Source organism: Neovison vison, chromosome 2 (genome assembly GCF_020171115.1).
Source record: "Neovison vison isolate M4711 chromosome 2, ASM_NN_V1, whole genome shotgun sequence".
NCBI lineage: Eukaryota > Metazoa > Chordata > Mammalia > Carnivora > Mustelidae > Neogale > Neogale vison.
Window position 1 is genome coordinate 15,061,026 of NC_058092.1, and position 14,437 is coordinate 15,075,462.

Genomic DNA, 14,437 nt, shown 5'->3' on the forward strand with positions numbered 1-14,437 from the left:
TTTATTAAGAATATTGGTTTATAGTTCTTTTTTTTATCTTGAAATGTGTTTGTCTGATTTTATTACCAGAATAATGCTGGTCTTATAGAATGAGCTGGCCAGGAATCTTTCTAATTTTCTGGAGGAACTGGTACAGAATTCTTTGCAGAATTAGTATTATTTCTCCTTTAGATGTTTGATAGAACTCAACAGTGAAAACACCAGGGCCTGAAGTTTTCTTTGTGGGAATGTTTTTAACTACCTCAGTGTAATAGATGCTCAGGTTAAAGCTGAGCATAAAGCTCTTGAGTTAGCTTTAGTGGTTTGTACCTTTCAAGAAATCTGTTCACTTCAACTAAACTGAGCTACTTACTGGCATAAAAATTATTCATAAGTTTCCCTGATCCATTATTATGTGCATAAACTGTGTAACATCATCTCTCTCATTCCTTCTACTGGCAATTTGCACCTTCTTTTCCAATTTTGTTTTCTCTGATTAGTCTGGCTAGAGATTTAATGATTTTATCTTTTCAGAGGGCCAGCTTTTGACTTCACTGATTATTCTCTATTGTTTTTTTCACTGATTTCCACTTTGATCTTTATTATTCCCTTTTTCTATATCCTTTGAACTTTATTTGTTCTTCTTTCTTCTAATTTTATAAGGCTGAAAATGAGATCACAGATCTGCAATCCCACTTCTGTTCTAAATATAGGTGTTCAGTGCTAACATTTTCACTCTGAGTACTGCTTGAGTTGCATCCCACAAATTTTGATGTGCTGTGTTTCTTCAATCAAATATTTCTTACTATCTTTTATGATTTCTTCTTCAAGACATGGGTTATTTAGAAGTGTGTTGTGTCTAAATATATATCACCCACATTCTTAAAGGTTAGTTTAGTTGGAGAGACAATTCTAGATTAACTAACTGATACTCTCTCAGCCCTTTGAGATTATTCCACCACCTTCTGTTTTTCACTGTTGCTACTGCAAATTCTACTGTTTCTTTGTAGGTATCATACTCCTTTATAACTGTTTTAAAAATCTTTTCTTTGTCTTTTGATATTGCGCAGTTTCACTGAAATTTAGTTATCCTCCATAGTATACATGTGTGCTTTCTATATAGATTCTTGTTTTATCAGTTCAGGAAAAGTCTCAGTCACAGTCTCTTCAAATATTGCCTCTTTTCCATTTACTCTGTTTTTCCTCCTGGGATTCCTATGAGACATTTGTTGGACTTTCTCATTCTATCCCCTAAATCTCATAACATCTCTTGGAAATCTACCACAGTTTCTTCATTTCTTTCAAATCTTCTCAGTCATTTTGACTAGTCTTTTCTTATTTGCTCATTTTTGTGAATTCCTCTTTTGTATATAGCATTATGTCATATGCCAAGTGAGAATTCCATTATTTCTAGTCTTTGGGGTCTAAATCTACCATTATTATCTGTTCATTCTCACTCATGGCTGCTTGTTTCATTACAGGTTAAATGGGCTCTAAGTATTAATCCATGTATTTAGATAATGTTAATTTTTAGAAAATAATCAAGAGACCTAAGTTGAGAATGTTTTTTCCAAAAATAATTTTGGTTGGCTTCTTCTGGGAGCCAGGGTAATACTGAACTAGGACCATTTCGACTTCTTCTGAGATTTTTGGTAGCACTTATAGTGGCATTGAGCAACATGCCCTTCATGTGTGCTTATTGCTAAGGGTTCAGGTTTCATCTCTGGCTTTTTTCTTCACTTACTAGGTTAGATCCTTAGGAATTACGTTCACTTTCTACGAACCCAGCAATGCAAATAAATTACGCTTCATCTAAGCCTCTACCTTTTGGCAGGAGGGCTCTCCAGAGTATCTAGGAAGTTAATGTCCCCAGTAACCTAATGCAGTGTCTTTATCCAGCACAACATACTTAATTTAAAATAATTTTCAGATTGCTTTATTTTCATTTTACCTGAGTGATTTTTTTCTACTTATTCATCATTTTGTGAGCTATCTTGGTTTTAATTTTCCTATACTTTAGGACTTGATTTGCAGGATAATTTTTTTAAGATTTTATTTATTTATTTGTCAGAGGGGGAGAGAGAGAGAGAGAGAGACAGTGAGCACACAAGCAGGGGGAGCAGCAAAGGAGAGGAAGAAGTAGGCTCCCCACTGAGAAAGGGGCCCAATGTGGGACTCAATCCCAGGACTCTGGGATTATGACCTGAGCCAAAGGCAGACACTTTTTTTTTTTTTTTTAAGATTTTATTTATTTATTTGACAGAGAGAGATCACAAGTAGGCAGAGAGGCAGGCAGAGAGAGAGAGAGGAGGAAGCAGGCTCCCTGCTGAGCAGAGAGCCTGATGCGGGACTCGATCCCAGGACCCTGAGATCATGACCTGAGCCGAAGGCAGCGGCTTAACCCACTGAGCCACCCAGGCGCCCCCAAAGGCAGACACTTAACTGACTAAGCCACCCAGGCATCCCTTGCAGGGTCATTTTGAGAGGGAGTTGTTTCCTTTCTTTGTCACTCTTCCTCATCTAATATTTTTATGGTTGCCTCTATCTGATCCTCCACAATTCCTTAATGAGAACCAGAATATATTGATCACGGGGTCTTATACCTTGTTGTGGATTTCTGGATCAAGTTACCAAGCAGACAGCTTGGTAAGGTTTTGGCTCTATGACTGTGTTTATTTCCTTGCATTTATCTTTCTATGGAGTTCCTACTTGGTTTCATGCAGTAAGCCTATCCTCTAATTTTCTGCCCTGTAAGGGGCACACTAGTCCTCATTACCTCATAGAAATAATTTCTGCCTGTCTCTACTGGTTTTTAGACCCAGATCTCAGACGACTTACAGCTTTAGCCCTATAACCCCTGCTTTATTTATCAACTTCCTTTCTGGTTCATGGAGATACGTAGCTTGTTTTCTGTGTGTGGCTAAATCCTTTAAATTTTATTCTTTATCTATCATCTAATGAGTGAATAGTTGGAGTGGCCCTAAAGCATGGACTTAAAATGACATTTTGACCATGAATCTAATTTTGGTCTACTTTTCATGACTGAACTACTAATGAAATTACCTTCATTTAGTCTATAAAACAGACCAACTACTATAAAACAGGAAGGTATAAGCCTTGTTCTTACCTGCTCCAAGAGAAAATTATGTACATCTTCTCCTTCTGGTAAAAAGTCCTTCCAGGTGAGGTCAGCCTCCCTCCATAAGGCTCCCACTTTCTTATGGCTCTAAAACAGAGATAAGTCCAATCCATTTACTTTTACATTGTGCTAAGAAGGAAGAGGAGGAGAAGGTGGTGGAGGAGGAGAGGAGAAGTCTTGCTTAAAGTCAAGAGTATAGAATTGTAAAGATTGAAAACTCAAAACTTTCCCTTGTTTGTTTTTTTTTTTAATATTTAATTTTTATTTATTTGACAGACAGCGATCATAAGTAGGCAGAGAGAGAGGGGCAAGCAGGCTCCCTGCTCAGCAGAGAGCCCGATGTGGGCCTCAATCCCAGGACCCTGGGATCATGATCTGAGCCGAAGGCAGAGGCTTTAACCCACTGAGCCACCCAGACCGCCCAAAACTTTCCCTTGTTGATATGAAGTTAATGTCTCAGGACTCCTTGCTTTCACACCAAGGTATCCAAATGTATGCAAATGTCATAGTGAATGGCTATGATATAGCTATTTAAGGTTCAATAACTTATTTTATCAGATGACTAATCTGGGGAACTGTAAACTCACGTTTGGGATTTATGAATATAAGCACCTAAAAAAGGTTCAATTCAGAGTTCATAAATTCAACAGTGTCTCTTGTCCTAGATAGTGTTATATACATCTGCTATTAAAGCCATTCATCAAGCCTCACTGGAACCCCTTCCTCTTCATAGTAGATCACAATTATGCAAACATGAGAATGACTAAGGAGGTTACTGCTCCTGAACCAGGAATGAGAAGTATTTCAAGGGCAAAAGGAACATGGTTGAGCCCAAGATATAACAGAGAAGAGCTGCTGTCAGCTGAAAACTGATGAGAAGGTACAAGTTCACTGCCTGAATGAAGTCACAGTAATAAAGGGAAAGGTCAGCCATTGAGCCATGGCTACTAGCTATGAAACATGTACTGATTATTTCATAGAGTAACTTGTCCAAGGCTGATAACCCACCAAATTCAGGATGTAAACTCAGGCTGACTGCAGAAATTATGCTCTATGAGAAGCTGGTTAGGAGAAATGAGAATTTGCTTTCTGTTTCTACACATAAAAGTTAATGAGAATTTGAGTTTTTAATAAGGACCAAAGTGAAGTAGGTTAGGAGAGTAGGAAGGAATTCTGGACCAACAAATTAGGGTTCAATAAAAACTTTAGTGCCATCAAGTAAGTAGTATTAATAACAAATAACTAGAACTAGAGTCTAGGCTCTTTAGTATACCCGTCCATGAATAACTCGTACAGAGATGTAATACAAAGGGACTTCTGTATACCCAGAGGGAGTATTGAAACAAAACAGTTTTACTGATGCCTATAATAAAACAATGAAATCTATTATCCCAATACCTTTGACTCTGGTTTGAATAAGTCAGGAATCACTCCAGAATTTTCATGTATGAATTTTATTTTGATGTTTCTCACCCTGGGTGTTGTTAATACCACTTTCCCAAACCTCTTAGACCTTTAATATAGCACTGAAACACTCTTGAAAGTTTTGGTTTAGACTTGTCTGTCTCCCTTTCTAGTTTATGAATTCTTTGAAGACTTAGTTCTTTGTAAACTAGGAACCTGGCATAGAGCTTTGCAAAGAAATGTGTAGTATTTATTAAACTAAATTAAATATAACTTTAAGATAGCGATTCACAATCCTGTAGAATAATTTTTTTTCTGTAGAATAATTTCTAACACCTATTACTCATCAGATTACCTATCCTGAGATCCAAAATTAATAAAATTATCATTTTAGGCATGTTACATTGCTCTAAAAGCAAGGAGTTTTCACTGACATCTACTAAAAGTAAAAATAATACAGCCATTATGTTTCAAGAAGATAAAATTACTGGTCACTAATACAACATATTTTGAGATTCTTTAGAATTATACCAAATCCAGTTGAGATTAGAGAATTCTTTGCCAAGTTACTACTAACAGAAGGAGAAATAGACCTCTGTAAGAAATCAGGCTGAAATACTTCTTTTCAAATAATAAAAGGCTACAGAAATACTTGCACAGTGATACCTAAGCTCTTCACGGATAACTCAGGACCCAAAATTACTGCCCTTCCTAATATGCTGTTGAGTCTGACACTCGGTTTAACACTCACCATTTGTTTGCATAGAAGGTGCAATATTTCAGAAAGCAAGACCCCAGCTCTTCCAACAGGAAGTAAAGGTTTGCTAAATTCTCTGTAAAAGACAGGAGTAGTGATTAAGTTCCTCTGAACAAACTCCCTATTCTAGAACAGTAGGCAAACAATGTGTGCCAAAAGGACAGATACTACGCAACCTAAATAATAATGGGCAAGAGAAAGTTCCAGGACATGCTCTAAGTAATGTTCAGCAGAAGACTTCAAGTTTACTTTATGCTTCATGGAGAAGCTGGAAAGGGACCTTAGAATTCCTAGGTTTTGCCTTTTTCTTTGATTGTGATAGAAGCAATGCAACGATCAGTCTCACTTAATCATCTATTTACATAAATACCACTTTAAGCCTAAAGGAGAGAAGAACCTTAGGTAACAGGGAACTACGAAGCTTAATTATGAAGTATTTTTTTAAAAAGGAAGATGTTCTTTAGACTATGGATAAAACAGAAAGGGACCATTTATTTTTCATAGTCTAAATTAGTATTTCCCACACTGTGTTCCATAGGCTATGAATAATTATTCCTCAAGAAAAGGATTCTACAATTAAGTGAGGCAATGCTGAATTAAACAAAGATAAAATCTTTTCAAATTTGTATTTTTTTAAAATAAGCTCTATGCCCAGTGTAGGGCTTAAACTCATGACTGAGAGGTGAAGAGTCACATATGCTACAGACTGAGCCAGCCAGGTGCCCAAAGTTAAATAGTTTTTCTTATTTTGTTTTACTACAGAATTCTCATATTCTTTAATGTCCTGCAAGCCTCAAACAAAAGGGACACACAGTATGTGGAGTTTGACCATATGAAGTTTTGGGAGAAATACTACTGTTGTAAAAAAACGTTTAGGAAAAATTAGTCTGTACAATATAGCAACAATTCCCAACTCCTGTCCAAATCTAGGAATGCCTAAAATGCAGTTCATTTTATTATAACCAGAGCATATACAATGCAAGTGTCAGTCTGACAAGCTATTATGTAGAAATAACTTCTCATGGCATTTGAATAATGACAGACATAAAAGTCAGATCAACATTAAGTTTCCAGGACAAATAACTTTCCAGTTAAGTGATTCTGGAGCCCTATCGACAAACGTTGTTAACTTCAATGGACCACAGGGTCATCATATCCCCATGACTTCTCCACCGCAGATAAAGTGTAATGTAACATTTTCACACTGAAATGTCTTTTTTTTAAACTGAAGTATAGTTGTATTAGCTTCAAGTGTATAACAGTGATTTGACAATTATATATATTATAAAATGCTCACTGTGATAAGTATAGCTACCATCTGTCACCATACAAAGTTATTGTGATATTATTGGCTACATTCCCCATGCTACAGGTTTCATCCCCATGACTTATTTACTTTATGACTGACAGTCTGTACTTCCTAGTCCCCTGAAATGCGAAGTTGTGAAGAGTCACAGGCTGCATCCAAGAGCCTCCAAAGGAAACAAGGGAACAGCACTAAGCTAGAGTTCGCTGCTGAAGTTTCGCATCAGTTTACCTTGCTGTATACACACCCACCAAAACAAAAACAAAAAGCAAGTAAAACTTACATGAGAAGTTCTCTCATGGAGATTCCTCCTTCTTTTAACATGGGGGTTACCAGTTCAGCAAGGTACAACCAAATGTGGGGAATATCAATGGCCATGTCATCTGCCAATTCCAATGTTTCTGAAAAACTGAAAAGAATAAGAGAAAAAGTCACACAAATGTAATTCAAAAGTTAAGATTAAATAAAGAGACCAAAAATCAGTCAGTCAACAAATACCTATTAAAGCATCTATTATGTTAGATACCATGCTAGGCATAAAGTAACTGATAAATAATAAGTTCTTATTCTCAAGAGCTTATGTTAGTGGAGGAGAAAGAACAGCACAAACAAAAGCACACCTGCAGAAAGGGCTAATAACTGAATAACGTGAACTATGGTACCAGGATGTGCCAATCTAGATGGGGACAGAAGGTAACTCTGTATAAAGGTGACACGTGGAAGACTCTACGATGAAAACAAGGCAGCCATGTTATGTTCTGGGGGAAGAGATATTCGATCTAATCCTACACTATTTACAGTTGAGTATGGTACTCTCTGTGTCAGTCACATGCCCCCAGTAAAAATTTTGGTGTAATGTAAACTAGACCCAAAGAGAAGAAAGGACAAACACCCTTGTCCTTGAGGAGCATACAATGAGGGAAACAAACTGATTGGATATAAAAGAGTCTGATGACATTACTAATAATATTATCATTATGACATATTAAAAACTGTTGTACCTTTAAATAAAAGCTAATGGTTTCAGGATTTCATGCTATGAAATTTTTTTCAGTGTGAAAAAAAATGGGATTTAAATATAAAAACGTGGAAAGTCAAATACAAAATATCAGTACAGATTTATTTAGAGTGAAAAATCCACAGCTATTCATTTATTAATATAAAACGTTTAATTCAAGACTTTGTGAATTAGTCCCATACACAGCATATTAAAAAGGACAAAAACAAAAGTAAATTTAAATAAAGGAGACATACATATAGTTACAAGGACATACAAGTAATTTAAGGAAAGGGATGAGTGAGTGCTGGGGCATGGGCAGGTATATTTGTCTTCACACCTTTCCATATCTCTGCATACAGAAAATGTGTGCTTTGTTCACTGTAGTTCAATTCTTAGCTAGAGCACACCACTCTGTGTACCTACCATAAGGGTCTACACGTCATTAAAAATTCTCACTTAAAAAGAGATACCACTATAAGGCAGGGTCACCCTTCTGAAGGTGCCATTTCAAAAGTTTGTAGCTCTGCGACATTACTTAACTCTGGGCTTCATGAATCCTTAACACCAACTTTCAGGCCTCACAGCTCATAATGATTTGACATCTACTTGCTGTACAACAGATAACTTAACTATTCTCTCATTATGTGCACACTTTAAGCTCAGTTAATGTGCCACTGATGGCACATTATCTGGTTGGACTCCATGATTTCTGGGCTAATCATCCTATAATGTCAGTTCATGTTCTATGGCTTAGTGGCATAGATTAAGCTATTTAATGAGCCCATGAGACAACTGTAGCTATCTGGGTCTCTCAGCAGTAGATCTGTGATTTTCACTTCATATTACAATTAGAAGACATCTACCCATACTCTTGCCTTTGTTTTCTATTTCTTGATTAGTCAGTACATCACGAGACAGTCACCAGAACACAATCACTGGTCAAATCCATACTGCTGATAAAAAACATATTTGGCTGAACACAGGGTTTCTATAGAAAAAGCTTGTAAGAGGCTTATTTCTTTTCAGACTTACAGGTCCTAAATCATCTTGTACATTTTTTAAGAAAAACACATGGTGGAGCGCCTGGGTGGTTCAGTGGGTTAAGCCTCTGCCTTGGGTCATGATCTCAGGGTCCTGGGATTGAGCCTTGTGACTTTGGGATCTCTGCTCTTTGGGAGCCTGCTTCCCTCACCCCCTGCCTGTCTCTCTGCCTACTTGTGATCTCTGTCAAATAAATAAATAAAATCTTAAAAAAAAAGAAAAAAGAAAAAAAAACACATGGTGTACAAAAGTCCCTAGGTAATTATCTTTATGTCTTTGGCCTATTACATATCCTGTAACAATGCCTTGTATAATACACATTTTCTGCTGGCTGAATGAATGAGACAGAGCTACACCATAATCTTGCTTCTTGGTACATAGTGACCATTACATCCAATGGACTAAACTTTGGGGAAGTCCAGAGTTGGGACTTTAAGCATCCCTCCCTCGTCTCAATTACAGAGGCTCTACTTTTACTCACTTTATGAGACTGAGTTTCTATCTAAAATTTAATTAAAGGGGTATGGTTAAAAGTAAAAAAACCAAACAAACTTTTTTTTAGTTCACTGAAGTTCAGAAATCTGAAAAGGCAATTTTTCATAATTGGAAATGGTATTATCAGCAGCATCTCCCACAATTTCCACTGTGATAATTAAAAAATATATATCTTGATATAGATAAACAAGAGAGAGACAGTGAGGACATCTAAAAATCAAACAGGTTAAGCATTATTATCACTGGTCATAACAGAATCTAACTATAGGTAAAAGGAAGAACTAAATGAGGATGAAAGCTTCTTACACTTTAGTATCATATTCAAAGAATCACTACAAAGAAGAGGTTTTTATTTTTTTTTTAAGATTTTATTTATTTATTTGACAGACAGAGATCACAGATAGGCAGAGAGGCAGGCAGAGAGAGAGGAGAAAGCAGGTTCCCTGCTGAGCAGAGAGCCCGATGTGGGGCTCGATCCCAGTACTCTGGGATCATGACCTGAGCCAAAGGCAGAGGCTTTAACCCACTGAACCACCCAGGTGCCCCCAAAGAAGAGTTTTTAAGCTAGCTCTTACCTGTATAAGCAAACGTGGTCTCTACTGTCAACCAGCAACTCTGCAATTTTTAAAAAAATTTGCACTTCTGCAATTCTGCATCTGAAACTTAAGTCTGCATGTCTGTGTAAGCTTTAAATAGTGGGGTAGAATTGCCCTAAGTGGCAGGAAAAGTTGCCTAAAGTAGTCGAAGAAATAAGAATTTTCTCTCCAACAAATATCTCCCAAAGTGAAACACTAATATATCAAACTTCCTAAAGGTACATATTGTGTGTCTACTGACAACTCCAATTTTTATCATCCTGGTTTTCATTTGTTTATTAAATTTCCAAATAGATTCCAATTCCATGGCTAATAGTGAACTGTACACAACTATTTTTACTAGATAGTTTTAATAATGAAGTCTTCCAAAGCCATGTTATAGAATGAATGTATCAACACTGTATGCAATACATCTATCTATACAATAACATATCTACCAACCAACATACCTAATTAGCATCATAAAGTATTTAGATTTAAGTCCTGAGAATTTCAAGATGGCTTGATGTCTCCTTTGTGGGAATATTTTAAAAAATATTTTATTTATTTATTTGACAGAGAGAGAGAGAGAGAGACAGAGGAGCATAGCAGAAAGAGCAGCAGAGAAAGAGGGAAGCAGGCTTTCTACCAAGTGGGGAGCCTGATGTGGGGCCTGATCCCAGGACCCTGGGATCATGACCTGAACCAAAGGTAGGCTCTTAACTGACTGAGCTACCCAGGTGCCCCTATGCTTTTGTTTTGTTTTGTTTTGTTTAGGCTTTATTTATTTGAGAGAGAGAGAGCACACACAAGTCAGCTAGAGCACAAGCAGGGGGAGGGGCAGAGGGAGAGAGGCACAGAGAATCTCAAGCAGACTCCACAATGAGTGTGGAGACTATGCAGGGCTCCATCTCACAACCCATGAGATCATGACCTGAGCAGAAACCAAGAGTCAGACATTTAACTGACTGAGCCACCCAGAAGCCGCACGGGGATCATGTTTTACACTCAAATAATTATGCTTTGCGTTGATAAACTATCTAGTAAACAATATGACACAGGCTGCCTATTTGAAACTTCTATCTAGTATCAGAATTTAGTAGCAGTGCATACTTTGAAGGGTTCTATAGAAGAAATGGCAGATTAATAGCTGGCTAATCAGGGGCGCCTGGGTGGCTCAGTGGGTTAAGCCGCTGCCTTCGGCTCAGGTCATGATCTCAGGGTCCTGGGATCGAGTCCCACGTCGGGCTCTCTGCTCAGCAGGGGGCCTGCTTCCCTTCCCCTCTCTCTGCCTGCCTCTCTGCCTACTGTGATCTCTCTCTGTCAAATAAATAAATAAAATCTTTAAAAAAAAAAAATAGCTGGCTAATCAGGGCCCAGTAAACAGGGAGGCCTTCTACCTTACATCACCTCTGGCTTGGGGAGCTGGGCAGAAACAGCTTTAACAACTGCTCGGAAGGGGTGCCTTGGTGGCTCAGTCACTTAAGCATCTGTGTTCAGCTCAGGTCATGATCCACGTCGGGCTCCCTGCTTCTCCTTCTCTCTCTGCCCCTCACGCCACTCAAGTCTGCTTCTCCCTCTGCTCCTTACCTGTTTGTGCTCTCCCTCAATTAAAGAAAATCTTTAAAACAAAAACAAAGACATTAACTGCTTAGAAATTGGCATCTACGGGGTAGCAAAATCCTAGGAAGCTGACCTTAGATGTTTGCCCACAATGCTACGTAAAGACAGAGGTCTTTGGATACTGGGACTAAAGAGACAAAAGTCTCAGGGTATTTTTGTGGCTCAAATGAAATGGCCTCTCTGGGCAATGTAGGGGTTTGTGGGGTAGGAAAAGAATAAATGAAACAAGATGGGATCGGGAGGGAGACAAACTGTAAGAGACTCAATCTCATAAAACAAACTGAGGGTTGCCGCGGGGGAGGCGGGTAGGGAGAGGGTGGTAGGGTTATGGACATTGGGGAAGGTATGTGCTAAGGTGAGTGCTGTGAAGTGTGTAAACCTGGCGATTCACAGGCTTGTACCCCTGGGGCTAATATTACATTATATGTTAATTAAAAAAAGAAAAGAAAAGAAAAGAAATGGCCTCTCTGGACAGTATGAACTATTTATAATTTGGGCTTTAGAAGTAAATGAGAAACTCTGATCTATTTGCAAGAAAGCTCTTGGTGGAAAATGACAAGTGGCTATCACTTTGTGTTCATCTTAGAAAAAAAACTGCTGGGTCTCTCGATTTAGGAAGAAACAGGGGTCTTCATAGGGGTTTTGGTGTAAGGATGGCATGGTTAGGTCTAAAAAAGTATTAAATGCAAGGTCTAGAGCCATGCGGAAGGAAGTAGGGATAGAGGAAGATGAAGCAGATACTGAGACACAGAAGTGTTCATTTCATTTTCAGTATAAATAAAAGGTGGTGGTTTTATTGCCAGCAGTAGCAACAGCATCACCACCCATGAAAGTGTAGACAGTGTCTCAGTAGAAAAGTAGAAAGTGTCTCAGTATGACACTTTTTCCTCAAAGAGTCCCCCAAAGGAAAATACCAACATCTGAGGTAGCCAAGAAATCAAGCTAGCACCTCACAAGTTCAATGAAGCCATGAAGCTAGACCCTACTTCCTAGGATCTTTCTAGATACAAATAAACTTAAGAGTATACTTTGAAGAAAGAGAGAAAGGGTAAATAGTAATCTAGCATTCTCATTTGTAAAATTATCTGGTGAATACATCATAACAGATGAGAAAGAAGCAAATATTTACAAATTAATATAATTGTGTCCTCAACTATAGTTTGCAAGGTTTGAAACTATAATTTCAAGTTGGCTAGGGAAAGAAAATTTGTGAGGGCATGGATACCCTCATTTGCTCTATTTACACAGGCTGATTATTGGAATGAACTGATTTCTCTTTCTGAAACTCGGAAACCATCTAGGTCTTAAAGGCCAAGAATCACAGTAACTTTAGCCACAGTTTCTAAGAAGACCTTAATCTAGTCATTTACTGAATTTATCACAGACTACCTTATTGCTGAAAGACAAGTTATTAATTATCCTAAGGGCAAGTATGTATTTTCTAGGACCTTGAAGACACTGTCATAGTTCCTCACAAAATCAAATGAGTAATTATTCCTAAATACGATCAACTTTGGCATTTAATGGTTACCTTATTCGAAAGGGTTGACCATATCTGTGAGATATACAGTGGCATTTCAACACAGGTGCATTTAATTTACAAGAATGTACTATGAGCTTGGCCAAAATGGTTTACAAAGAGAAAAATAAGTAGTGCAGAATTCTTACTGCCATTCTACCCAATGAACATTTATGCTGAAAATGAAATATGAATCTGATGCTCAGCCTTCAGGAGGTCGTAGTTCCTAACTGATTAGAGAGTGGGCACCTGGCAGTGCTGCATGTGCGTCTATGTTTACATTTGCACAACACGGCTCCTAAAATGAATTTTTTACTATATGCAATTTTCACCTTAAACATTGATTTCAGAACCTAAGCCTGGGTAAGATTCTGGGCTATATCACAAAGAATCCATGCACATATGATGATCTCAAACATATCAGAACTTGATCTGATGAGTAAACAACACTACTGATAGCTAGACTTCATCAAAAGAGCCATCAACAAGACTCATAATGAAACCAATCTGAAACAGACTAAATCATTAACAGTTTGGAGTTAACCTCCTTCTAGGGGGCTAAAGTGGGCAGACAAGCATTCATTGGCAAAATAACCACATTTTATTGAAAGTTTTAGATTTAAGTTGATTTTCCACACACAAAAAAAGCGTTTTCCTCAAAGAATATGCACAGTTACCATTTAAGTGGGCTGGTGAGGGCCTGAGATTCCCCAAGATTAAGTGGTCTCTGGTACCTTACTTATACCATAATACAGATCTAACAGTAAAATTTAGGAAACCAGGAGATAACCTTTATGCCCTAGCACAATCTACCACATGCCATCATATCCACTAACATACTATCAACATATTATACATCAACACATTATACTGGATATAATTTTACTCTATGAAAATAAATGGTTAAAAATGTACTTTTAAAATTAACCACTGCTCAAGAGCTTAGGAACTGAATGTCACTCTTGAGGAGGATACTGACCCTTTGAAAATGTCCTGTTTGCTGAGTTTTTCTGACTGTACCAGCTGATAGAGTAATTGGCCCATGTGATCCCTGGTGATCTGGCTCCTTTCCAGGGTGGACTCCACTCCCATTCTCACAAACACATGTAGCAGGCCCTGGGCATTCAGCTCTTCCACACATTGCATGGCTTCCTGTTCAAACAGCAAATAAGAGCTTACTCTGAAACCTGGATCCCATTACCAGAGTGTTAAAAATAAGTTTAAAATCTTACACTTAACGACAAAGTCAGCAGAAACCTCCACAAACAAGACAGTCTTCAAATATTTTTTTTAAACATTAACAGAGCTCAATAAATTGCAGGCTGACATGGGCAATATTAACCATATTTAAAAACAACAGAATAGAGGATCTTTACAAGGGTAATGTATTTAGGTTAACAATTTTACTAAAGATCACTCAAAGAACCAGAATCAAAAAATATATTTTTCTACAAAATGTTTACCTGTGTTACGATCATTTAAAAAACTAAAAATGGCGTATTACAAAACAGATTCAATATTATGAGTCAAATGACTCAATGTGGCAACTGAGATAATTTTGTTTGTTAATATTTGCAAAATCTTCAGTGAAGAAGGTCT

General features: G+C 37.6%; 1 protein-coding gene across 17 annotated transcripts in view; it reads right to left on the reverse strand.

Moving 5' to 3' along the window:
* EIF4G3 (eukaryotic translation initiation factor 4 gamma 3) overlaps positions 1-14,437 on the reverse strand; it is a 350,821-nt gene that overhangs the window by 16,553 nt on the left and 319,831 nt on the right. For all 17 annotated transcript variants that reach the window (XM_044237357.1, XM_044237358.1, XM_044237359.1 and 14 more), the window contains 4 exons: positions 13,818-13,990; positions 6,869-6,994; positions 5,274-5,355; positions 3,107-3,205 (listed from right to left, as the gene is read on the reverse strand). In XM_044237357.1, coding sequence (XP_044093292.1) covers positions 3,107-3,205; positions 5,274-5,355; positions 6,869-6,994; positions 13,818-13,990 — 480 coding nt within the window. The remainder of the gene's footprint in view (positions 1-3,106; positions 3,206-5,273; positions 5,356-6,868; positions 6,995-13,817; positions 13,991-14,437) is intronic.